The 11,684-nt window shown below is 35.3% G+C and overlaps 2 protein-coding genes across 2 annotated transcripts; both read left to right on the forward strand.

The window, feature by feature from the left end:
* The first annotated feature begins 6,478 nt into the window (after window positions 1–6,478).
* On the forward strand, window positions 6,479–9,451 carry LOC113289528 (thioredoxin M3, chloroplastic-like). Its single transcript, XM_026538798.1, has 2 exons — window positions 6,479–6,800; window positions 8,654–9,451. Exons 1-2 carry the CDS (start codon window positions 6,587–6,589, stop codon window positions 8,977–8,979), a joined length of 540 nt encoding a protein of 179 aa, XP_026394583.1. The 5' UTR covers window positions 6,479–6,586; the 3' UTR covers window positions 8,980–9,451.
* A 709-nt stretch (window positions 9,452–10,160) lies between these two features.
* Window positions 10,161–11,212, forward strand: LOC113286248 (protein RALF-like 34). Its single transcript, XM_026534914.1, has one exon. The coding sequence runs from the start codon at window positions 10,545–10,547 to the stop codon at window positions 10,977–10,979; it is 435 nt and encodes a 144-aa protein (XP_026390699.1). The 5' UTR covers window positions 10,161–10,544; the 3' UTR covers window positions 10,980–11,212.
* The last annotated feature ends 472 nt before the right edge of the window (window positions 11,213–11,684 follow it).

An 11,684-nucleotide genomic window follows, 5' to 3' on the forward strand; every position in this document is an offset into this window, starting at 1 on the left:
AAAAAAACAAATTTTTGGTCAGCTGTAGAGTTTCGAATTTATCTCTTAACCTATAAGGAATTTCGAGGAACTCTTTTGGCCTAATGTAATAGACATCTTGATAGTTACCCACATAAAATTTCAGAATTTTTGGAGTTGTAAAAGTTTTTTTTTTTATATTTTACAAAACAGAGAAACGTTTCTGAAAAAAATTTGACGAGCAGAAATTTGTTGTTAACTAAAGTAGTTTTATGGCGTAACCATGAGTTTTTTGAAATGGTGATTCAAACGAAGTTTGTGGATCTAGATGTTATCTTCAAAACTCATATTTTATTTTTCGATTCAGAACTAAGGTTTGTGAGATGTGGTGTATTAGGTGATTGGGAAATTACTGTTCTGTGGTCAGAGTATAAACGAAGATTGTGACATGAAACTGAAAAGGGACATGGCTACCAGGCGCATGTGGATGAACACAAGTCTTCCAAAGATGACAAAGGAAAGAACATCAAACACAACTCTAAGCATAGTCTTCATAGGAAAGGTATGTTTCGTAAAACTGAATCCGCTATTACTTTAATTAAGGGTGATTGTTATGTTTGTAAAATTCCTAGCCACATGGCAGTAAAGTGTAGACAACATTAAAACCTTAATAAGTAGGAAGTTAATGCTAATTTAATTGAAACAGACTAGAACGAGTTCAATGGCATGATGTCGGAAGTTATTTTAATAACCAATGTGAGAGACTGGGGTGGACTCTGGAGCCACTAAGCGTGTTTGTTGAAACAGAGACCTGTTCACCTCTTATCAAAAGATAAGGGATGTCGAGAAACTCTTTATGAGTAACTCATCTGAGACAGAGGTTGTATAAAAGGAAAATGTCGAGAAGAAGCTCATATCTGTAATATTCTCACGTTGAATGAAGTTTTCATGTTCCAAGCATATGCAAGAATCTTGTATCTTGTTCTGTTGTAGATGGTAAAAGATATAAAATTTTAATTGAATCTGGAAAACTTGTTGTAACTAGGAAGTGATTTTTTAGGCAAGAGTTATAGGACTTTGGGTCTATATAAGCTTAACGGAAAAACTGATGAAGTGAACATAGTTGATTCTTGTGCTTTCTTTGTGTGATTGAATGTTTTGCGTGGAACACTTTGAACCGTAAAATCATGAGTCAATGCTTAAACTGGCCAGCATAGGCTGCGTACCCAAATTTAGTTTGGATTTTGAACACAAAAGTGAAATCTGTGAAGAATCAAAATATGTTATAAAACCTTTTAGCACAAATTTTCAAAGTAATTCTAAGCCCTTAGAATTAATTTAGTTATGCCTAGTTGACATGAGTTCAACCCAAAACCACTGTGGTAAAAGATGGTTTATAACTTCGATAGATGATTGTACGAGGTACTATCTTGTATACTTGCTTAGGGATAAGGATGATGCCTTAGAAGCCTTAAGATGTATAAAATTGAAGTTGAAACCCAATTAGAAGCCTTGAACATAACAACTGTATCCTTAAGGAGATGATATTTTTCATGTTGATTAGTTCTTACCTGCGGCCTCGTGGGGGGAGGTATTCCTCTTAAGTAGTATATCCTGAATAGAGTACCCTTTTAAGGATCAGATGAAACTCCATATGATTTATGGAAAGGTAGATGACCTTCTTATGAATGCGTCAAAGTGTGGGGGTGTTTAACTAAGATTTTCATTCCCCTTCCTAAAAGAACGAGATAGAAACAAAAAATGTTGATTGTGTCTTCATATAATGTATGCTTAGTATACTTCTACGTATAGATTTTTGGTTGTGTATTTTCAGATTTTTTCTGACTTTGGTGTGAATATTATTACGGAATCTAGGGATGCTGAGTTTTTTGAACATGTTTATTCTTAATCATGTACCTCATTAGAGATGTGATGTTTATCCCCTAGATTTATTTTCAAATAGTCAGAACTTATCTTAAAGGAAGATGAAGCTGAGGTTGAGCCTAAGAGAAGTAAAACAATTAGACTCAAGACTTCTTATGAAGCTTACTTCATAACATACCTATCTTAGTCTGATCCTAGACTTGTAAAGAAGCCTTGACATCTACTGAAACCCCATTCTAGTAAGAAGCTTCATTTAGTGAAATGGACTCGGTCCGTCGGAACTAGACTTGGGAGCTTGCTAGTTTACCTATACGGAGTAAGACCATGGGATGTAAATGAGTCTTTAAGAGGAAACGTTAGGTATATGGAACTGTGGAAAAATATTAGGCTAAGTTGGTAGCTAAAGGCTATAAACTAAAAGAAGGTGTAGATTTCCTTGATTCTTATTCACTTGTGACGAGAATTACTTCTGTTGAGATGCTAATTGATATTGCCGTCATAAACAACTTGGAGATACATCAGATGGATGTTAAGACAACTTTTATAAAATCGTGAATTAGATAAAGAAATTTACATACACCAACCTGATGAGGACTTTGTAGTGAAAGGATATGAAGACAAAATTTGTAAGTTGAACAAATCTTTATATGGATTTTAAAATAAGCACGTAAACAGTGACATGGAAAATTTGATCATGTGATAATGTGTATTGGATTTAAGTTAATGAATCTGACAAGTATTTTTACAAGTAACTTGTTAAGGATGCATGTGTGATTGTATGATTGTACGTTGATGATATGCTTATACTTGATACAAACATAGATGTGATTAATTCCACTAAAAACATGCACTGAATGAGGACGTTGACTTGAAAAACTTAGGCCCTTTTGATGTAATCTCAAGGATGAGGATTATAAGATAATCAAATATTTATAGTCTTAGTCATTCTCATTATATTGAATTTATACTTATGAGATACAATCAGTCTGATTGTAAGCATGCGTGTACTCCATACAATTCTTCTTGTAGACTCGAGAAAAATAAGGGTAATGGAGTATCTTAACTTGAATACTCAAGAGTTATAGGATCTCTGATGAATTTAATGAACTGTAAGAGTCCAAACATTGCCTATATTGTGAGTAAGTTAAGTAGATATACTTGTAGTCCAGAGCAAGATCATTTGGATGCACTTAGTAGAGTATTATGGTACCTAAAAACACTCTATTACCTTTTGTTTGATTTATGATAGGTATCTTGTTTCCTTGAGGTACTTTGTGATGAAAACTGGATAGTTGACTCAGAGGAGTCTAAGTCTACGAGTGAATATGTTTTCACTCTAGCAGGAGGGTTTGTTTTTGGAAGATTTCCAAACATACTTATATTACTCTGTTCATTATGGAATCGGAGAGTATTGCGTTAGATAAAGCACGAGAGGGGGCCGAGTGCCTAAGATGCTTTTTAGAAAATATTCTTCTCTGGCATAGGCCCGTGCCAGCTATATCTATACATTGCGTTAGCCAAAATATAATAGCTAAAGCTAAAAATAACTAATCTCAATCGGCGTTATTTAAATTGATTGGATAAAGTCCAAGGAGAATATCGCACAACCTTTGAGGAAAGGTTTGTACAAAGAGATAGTTAAAAATGCATCGAGGGGGATGGAGCTTAAGCTCATAAATTAAACTTGCCATAAAGGATACTCAACCTTGATGACTGGAGATCCCAAGATTAAGGTTTCGAATGAGACAACTAATTTGTGGTGGGTAAAAGTAAACACTATCAGAGAATTTCATTCTCTGTCCCTTCCCTATGGTGTAGACGTGATAGTGTGACTGCATGTGAAAGATGACTTTAAAGAAGTCTTAATGAGATATATAGTTTCAATTTAAGATTGAAGTGGGGTGTAGCAGTAACACTCTTTATGGAAACTCACCTATCTGAATGAGGAAGTGGGCCCGCTTCCTATGAAATGATTTCTTTCTAATTAGGCTAACAGTTACCGGTTTTTGAGTTGGCTGCATCATTTGTAATAAAACTTATAAAAGCCGCTTATTGCAAATCCGGATTAAAGTGACGAAACAATGGCTTTTACATTGACCATAGTTGGTACAACTTAAAAGTAGGATTAAGATTTAAACTATTTTAGCTTGGTGTTCATCGGAGTTAACACAAACCAACTGACACTTTCTAAACATGGGGTACATTTTATTTGAGTCCAGTTATGTCCAATCTTTTTTTTTTTTGTGCAATCTTTTTTTTTAGGGTCTAACGCAGTGGTGTTGGAAAAATATTATGCAATATTAATTTATTGAATGGTAATTTATACTATGCAGTTACCAATTTAAGCTTGCCTTTGTTTCTCATGTTAATTTAGTCCGAACCCAAACAATTTACAAGAAATGAGGTCCTTTGTAATTCTTACGCCTTGATGGTTCTGTATGGATGGTGATTAATAGGATGGTGATTGATCAACCAAAAGTGTTTGAAATCCTTTCTAACCTGGCTACGGTTCTCACAAAAATATTTTGAGAAATTGTTGTTATTAGCTTTTCTAAAAGTTTTCAAATTTATACTAAAGTTATTCCATGCTTCCTCGGTTCTTCTCTCCCTCTTTAATGATTCATCTGTGATATGAGATGATGCAAAGAGATTTGTGGATTTGAAGTACTTAAGACAGAGTCAAGATGGCATATAACTCTATTAACCAATAAATGTGTTGTATTTAACAAATTATATCGCTAATGACTTGAAATCAAACTTCATTTTTCTTAAAATACATACCCCGAATTGCTCAAACTTAAAAGCATTGATTTGTTTACATACAAACATCAATTTTAATATTTGTTCTTTTTTTCTTTCAATCAAAACATTCACGGGTTCGTCTTTAACATTCTCATCTATTCATTTGTTTAAAGAGTTATGTGAGAGAATATAATGCATACCTCTGCCGAGATCATCGATATCAGCATGCACAACAACTGTCCTGCCAAGAATTGAATGCTTCCAACTTAGTGGAATCTGCAATTCACTCACGAAAACAAATGAAAAAAGAAACCTCCAAAGGGTATAACTATTCGAAATAGAAAAACTTTTCACGGGAATGATAAAAGAATCATGTAAAATTATAAAATGGCGTACTAATGAATAAATTATAATACCTAGGTAACTTTAATGGAAACTTCAACAACCTCTAAAACTTTCAGAATTTAAAGAAATTACTCAAAGCAAGCAAAAAAAAAAAAATTTAAAAAAAAAAAACACAGAAAGACAATTCAAATATGCACAAAGAGAGACCATAAGGGCCAACAAGTAACTCATTTGAAGCTACATAGCCTACATGAAAGTTAGCAATTTAAAAAACATCACTATAAGAACTCTTCATTTTCTGATATACGAAGATAATGTAGCAATTTACAAAGCCTAAATAGCGATTTGGCTGGCGGGGATGGAAAAAGGCATATGGAGATCTGCGTAAGAATCCAAACTTTTCAGTAATTTAATTCCAAAATGGCAACAAATAATCATTCATCTTCAGTTGATATGTTTAGATCCAACCCATTTTAGAGTAACATTCCTTTTCTGAATCGCTTCATCAATGTAGTCTAGAAGGTTTTTAGACCATAATGTTAGAAAATGACACAACTAAACTAATCAATAAAATGAAATCAAATACTAATCAACGTGTGTCATGCCAAGTAAAATAATTCATAACGCTCGGATAAATCATCTTTAATTCATAATGCTCGAATAAATCATTAGCAAAATTGGACATGTAAATTGGACGTTTTGTATTGCTCATGAATTGAGTTACGTGATGCATATCTCGGGGTTAGCAGCGATAACTTGGTATGTCTACCATATGACCATCAACTAAAATATGTCTATGGTAAACTAATTGCCGAGCTTCAAGAATGGTCGAGGCCGGGCCTAATCGAAAAAGTATGTTAACCAAACACATTTCAAGTAATATATTGTAGTAAAACCTGATGAGTTGACCCTTTGACTTTTTCAATAATGAACCATTTCATTGGTTTATCTTAATATATGCCATTAAAACAAATACATGAATTTAGGTTTATCATAACAAATTTCAATAATCAAATCATTAGATACCTAAAGCGTATCGTAGTTTACTATTTCGTTAAAAAATCAATCTAATCAAAGATTATTCAGAAAAAATCTAATGCTTTTGACCACGGGCGTTCGCCCCGCCACACTAAATTGGCTGATCCCATCGTCCCCGGTACATAGCACGGGTTACATACTAGTGAATGTAAAACTGACAAACTATATTATTTGACATGTACATAAGAATGCTATTCCTCATTTCAGACGGGGAAACTGCTATTCCTCATTTCATTTTCCCGTCTTAGGCTAACTTACATTTCTCACCTCCGATCATTAACTGAACTGAATCAACAGTAAGACTGGTCAGGTAGCTAAAATCGGATATAGTGATGAAGTGTGCGAGTTGATCTGAGAAATCATGTTTACTTAAATACCCACAATAATATTAGAAAAGACTCACGATCACAAGCAAAACCGAGTACAAATGTAAAGGCTAAATCCGTCAATTTGATAACCAACTACTCAACAATAAAAGGAGTTCGTCACTGAAGTTTTCTTCACTCTGAAATCTGATTTGACGAAAACATTTCCCTCTCATTCTTTCTTCTTCCAACAAATCATTTCATCTCTCTAAACTGATTTCATTTATCCTGCGTGAATCATCATCATCAATTCTATGGCGGTTGTTACTTCTATATCCATAAAACGATTCATCTGCTCATCTATGAATCCAAAGATCGGACTCTCATCGAGATCACTACATTTAAAACCTCGTGAAGAATCAATTAGGTTTCCTGTAAATCCAGTCCGGTACACATCATCATCTCTATCTCTGAAGAAAAAATACGTATCGAAATCTGTGATCGTGGCTTCTATTCATCGCGCTGAACGTAAGATTTTCCTCTCGTTGAAATTTATTTTTCATTAATTTAGTCTCGATTAAGTTATTAGAGTAGGGTTTTGTGTTTTTGTTTTGTTTGATTTATTGAGATTCATTTGGACGATCTGTTTTCATTTTGTTAAGTAAATTAGAAACGGATTAGTGGTAGTTTAAGTAATTTCGCTATCTTGTATGAGGAATTGAATCTCTTGTATAGATTAAAATATCATTTGGTTATGCGCAATGTTGAGCTTCAAAACAGGTTTTGCTACGAATTGTTTGTTTGCGCTGTCTTTGTGTTTCCATGAACTTGCGTGTCCTAGTTTGGTTTTGTTTGTGTTTTTGTACTTGCTTGAACCATCCGCACACTACTATCTTTGAAACATGTAAAACGTGTAAGCCAGTCATAGATGGTTCTAGATCAATTTTAATGATACAAAAGTGGGGACTGATTGTAAGCAATGATGAGTATTTTGATTTCTTATGTTAATTCATAGATCATTGATACTAATTTTAATCTGTGTCTCCCCTTCAGCTCAATTGATAATCATTCAAGAGAAATATTTATTATATATACATGGCATGTTCATGGTTTTGTCGAATGTACAACCCTTAACTGCTATTTATTCTCAAGTGTGGTGTGGAAATTGCAACAAAGTTCTAAAGAAACTTTCGGATTGAATGATTTTTATTTTGTCCTCGGCTTTCTAGGTATGAACCTGATTGAGTGTTAACAAAGTGTTCGAAGTTTTCAAGTGCTAACAAAGTTCCGCTGATAATGTATTTGAAATATTCAGTGAACTAAATAACGATGGGTGCTTTGATAGTCAAACTGTTAAATAGGATGCAGAACAATGCATTAAATGATAATTAGAATGGTTTCACAATTGTGACTTGAACTAATGGTTAATGATAGGTGCCTGGTAGTCTTACCTTTAAATAAAGAGGCAGAAAATAAATAGGAAGGGTACACATTTACGACTTTACTAATGGTAAATGATTGGTGAACTGGTAGTCAAACCGTCAAATTTCAAGGCGCATTTAATTGATTGAATTTTTATGTAATATTGATGATTTTGTGCTTTTTTCTTGGTTTCAATCAGAATGAGTGGGTATTCGACTTCTCTTCTCTTATCATCTCATTTTTCTTAATTATCATTTGATAAGAGCATCACTGTGCTTCGATTCACTTTTTAAAAGCGGTTCTTGTTTGTACTGTAAGTCTGAATCCCTTGTGAAGTTGGGATGTACCAGATTTGAGACTTGTATGTTGTAAATACAAGTTTTTGTTGCCTCACTTTCCTCCATTGACATGGTGATATACATTCACTCGCACCGATCTATTTTTATGTTCTTAATTAACGGCATTATGTTGTAAGTATTGCAACTACATAACTCTTTAGTTAAGTTAAGCTCACTATTCACACATCTTACAATCCAGCATGGCCTGGTTGAACAATATATACCTAAACAGGTGTTGGTAAAATATGAAATTGCCTCTTGTTGGGCACTTGAACCTTTTTCTTTGTGGATTATATATGTAATGGGTAGATCAGTCCCTTGTTCGACTTTTTGCTGTTGTGTTGAGATAAATCTGTCCATAGGCTCACATGCCGAAAGGAAACAAGTAAAAAGCGGAAGAAAAAGTGATAATAAGATTAATAAGTAGAACCAAAAATTAAGTAGAAGTAACAGGAGTTATGTTTAGAAGCTGTTTGTATGTCTGCAGTCGTCGTCGCTCTTCTGGCATAATATCGAACTTTTCTCGTTCAGCATTTTATGGAGCTCATGTATGCTATGCTGCGAGTTGCAACAATAGCATGAAAACTACCCTTTTAACCATCTTTCTTGGGTATTTTGCAGCGGAGGTTGTTACAGAAGACACCTGGGATGAGTGTGTGTTGAACAGTGACATTCCTGTTATCGTGGAGTTCTGGGCTTCTTGGTGTGGTCCCTGCAGGATGGTCCACCGTGAGATTGAGGAAATCGCAAATGAGTACGTTGGGAAAATCAAGTGTTACAAGCTCAGAGCAGATGTGGAGTTCAAAATTGCCGAGAAGTATGGAGTCAAAGCTGTTCCGATTGTTTTGTTTTTTAAGAACGGGGAGAAGAGCGATTCGGTGATTGGTACTATGCCCAAGCATGTCTATACAGCAGCCATTGACAAGCTCCTTACATCCTCCTCCTGAGGTAGTTTCTTTTTTTCATATTTGGACCTGGACATCATGTAAGTAGTTTGGAATGTGGATCTCCATTTTATCACAAGAGTTGGTGTGGCCATTTTCTTTTCTTTCTGTAGGGTAAGACTTTCAGCTTTTCTGCATTTCCATAGACTTTATGGTAGGCTCTGATAATGTTCCGTACATGAATGAATTATTGACCTGTTGATAGGTGTTGATACAAGTTGTCCTTAGAAGTTGCCTTGATCCGTTTTAGGTGGATCACTCGGTTCGTTGTATTTTCTGATATTCTTCTTCAATTTGGGAACAAGGAACATATCGTTACTTCCCCCCAGTTTACATGTAGAGGATCCGTTCTTTTCTTTTATTCAAGCATCATAATGTATATTTGAATTTGGATAACTCTCGTGGAGTCTTCTGTATACGTGTTCTTGTTTGAGGAACCTTTTAATGAAATAGAAAGCTGCACTTTTTCTGAATCTGTCATTCCGAGTCCGAGAACTGACGTATGTTTTCCCGTGTTACGGTTTCTAGTTAGCCCTACATTCATTATGTGACTGTTTGATTGTCCGGTGACACATCCATCTGAAATGACAATCAAGATTTAAATGGAGGAAGTGAAATACTCCATATCAAACTGTCTGTATCATCTCTAAATAATTGTAGAGAACTGGAAAAGGCTGGATGTGTAGACTATAGAGAGGTGAATGAGTTGCAAGTTATTACTGTTATGAATGAGTTACTTACTGTTATCCATGTGGAAGAAAACAATCGTCAGGTTTGCAAATTGTACAGCCTTTGGTCCCGGAAACACGCCCCCGGGTTATACCGCAAATCTATATGGCATTCACTTATTAGTTACATTGCTTTCGTATAAGACTTACCATTCCTACGCCTATATTATTTGCTTGGATTTGGTACAATGCTATTTTATTTGCTTGGATCTGGTACAATGCTATTTGAAGTTGCTTAACATGTACGGGTGGTGCTACTGCTTAATTTCGGCTGGTGTCCGCTGTTTCTCAAAGAGTAACACATTTTTTTCTAACAATCAGTGGGAGTGGTGGAGAGAAGTGATAGAATCATCAACGGATGCATTTTGAGGACCCCATGCGTTGCCGCAAATGAAGGTGACTGTATCGCCTCACTGTAATACAAAACCCCCAATTCCCCATTCTCATTGCATACATCCATCAACATAATGGCACAGCTAGCTAAACCTCAATTCATAAATAATACAGCAGAAAGAATAATTCTTGGATATTTAAGTTAAAACTAATGGCGCCACAACGGTACAACTACTGATTCAGCCGACCGACCCCATGTGCTTCTAACGTAGATCCACTGTACCACTCGCTTACACATTTTCCAGGGTAGAGTAGACTCTCTCCTTAACCCTTATCTCCACCTCTTAAATCTCAAGTGACTTTACTTTCTTTAGATCTTCTCCTATCGAGACCTCAAGAAGAAGAAGTAAAGGAAAGGAAAGAGAAGAAAATTCAGTATTTTTGGAAGACAGAATATTGTTCTTCTTTGCAGTAGAAGAAAAAGGGTTAAAGATTTGTTTCATTAAAATGGCATTCTCATTATCATCATCATCTAATAAGCTGATGATCGTCCTTCTCTGTGTCTGTTTCTCATACTTGGTTAGTGTTAAAGCTGAAGTGGTAGTAGTACTCTCAGATAGAACAAGTAGCTCTCAGCAACAACAGCTACTAGAGTGGACAACAAATGCATCATCAGGTTCAGATCAATCTATTATCATGGATGAAGACGAAGAAGACTTGGCTATCAATGGTGATGATTTCTCCGAAGACGGTATCATGCGTAGGGCTCTATATGCCAAACAAAAGCATTACTACATCTCATATGGAGCATTATCAGCAAATAGGGTACCATGCCCACCTAGATCAGGTAGATCTTACTACACCAACAACTGTTACAAAGCTAGACAACCTGCTCAACCTTATTCTCGAGGCTGCTCAAGAATCACTAGATGCAGGCGATAGATCCATATATTGCATTGCTATATTCCTACCCACCCCCCATTCATTGTAGTTGTTTTTTGCTTTTTCTTATTTTGGTTCTGTTTTGATCTTTCCTTTACTTTTTTTTCCTTCTTTTCTTCTTATATACATTTGATTTATTCAGTCCAGATATTTTTCTTTGGGGTCGTATGCTGGATTTGGTCTATGTAACTATAGCTTAATAAATATGAAATCTATGGGAAATTTTATTTTTGAGCAAGTTCTTTGTAGGTGTCATCTTACATTTTATCATCTGTTGAAATGAAAATAGTTAGTATATAAGTCTGTCAGTCAAGCTCAAGGCTTTTGGTTTAGATAGGATTTTAGACTTTGTTCTTCACTGGCTGCTGCTGCTGCTGTTGAAAATTGAAATTGGTATAGATGGTGGAAAAAATAAACATTGTGAAGGATCTGGGATAGATCTAGCGTTCATTGAATCCAGGGACCAAAACAAAATTGAATACATCAATACTGTATCATTGATGATAGTGAATGGAGGGGGTGCCAAAAGGTATGCGTGACTTGGTATTTTGCAACAAGTGACCCCATGAAGAGCTTAATTATGGGCGCCGCTATCTGAAGTGGATGTCCTCTGACCTTGGTATTTTCCTCTGCCACTTACCCTTCAGCGTCGGCTAGGACAAGCTGAACTACCGGTTGACTAACTTTGACTTATAATTCTGGTCA

Source organism: Papaver somniferum, chromosome 6 (genome assembly GCF_003573695.1).
Source record: "Papaver somniferum cultivar HN1 chromosome 6, ASM357369v1, whole genome shotgun sequence".
NCBI lineage: Eukaryota > Viridiplantae > Streptophyta > Magnoliopsida > Ranunculales > Papaveraceae > Papaver > Papaver somniferum.

Excerpts from the sequence above, each read along its gene's own strand:
- LOC113289528 (XM_026538798.1), top strand. The coding sequence starts at position 6,587 with ATGGCGGTTGTTACTTCTATATCCATAAAACGATTCATCTGCTCATCT. Across the intron at positions 6,801-8,653 it reads TTCTATTCATCGCGCTGAAC|CGGAGGTTGTTACAGAAGAC; the intron begins GTAAGATTTTCC and ends GGTATTTTGCAG.
- LOC113286248 (XM_026534914.1), top strand. The coding sequence starts at position 10,545 with ATGGCATTCTCATTATCATCATCATCTAATAAGCTGATGATCGTCCTT.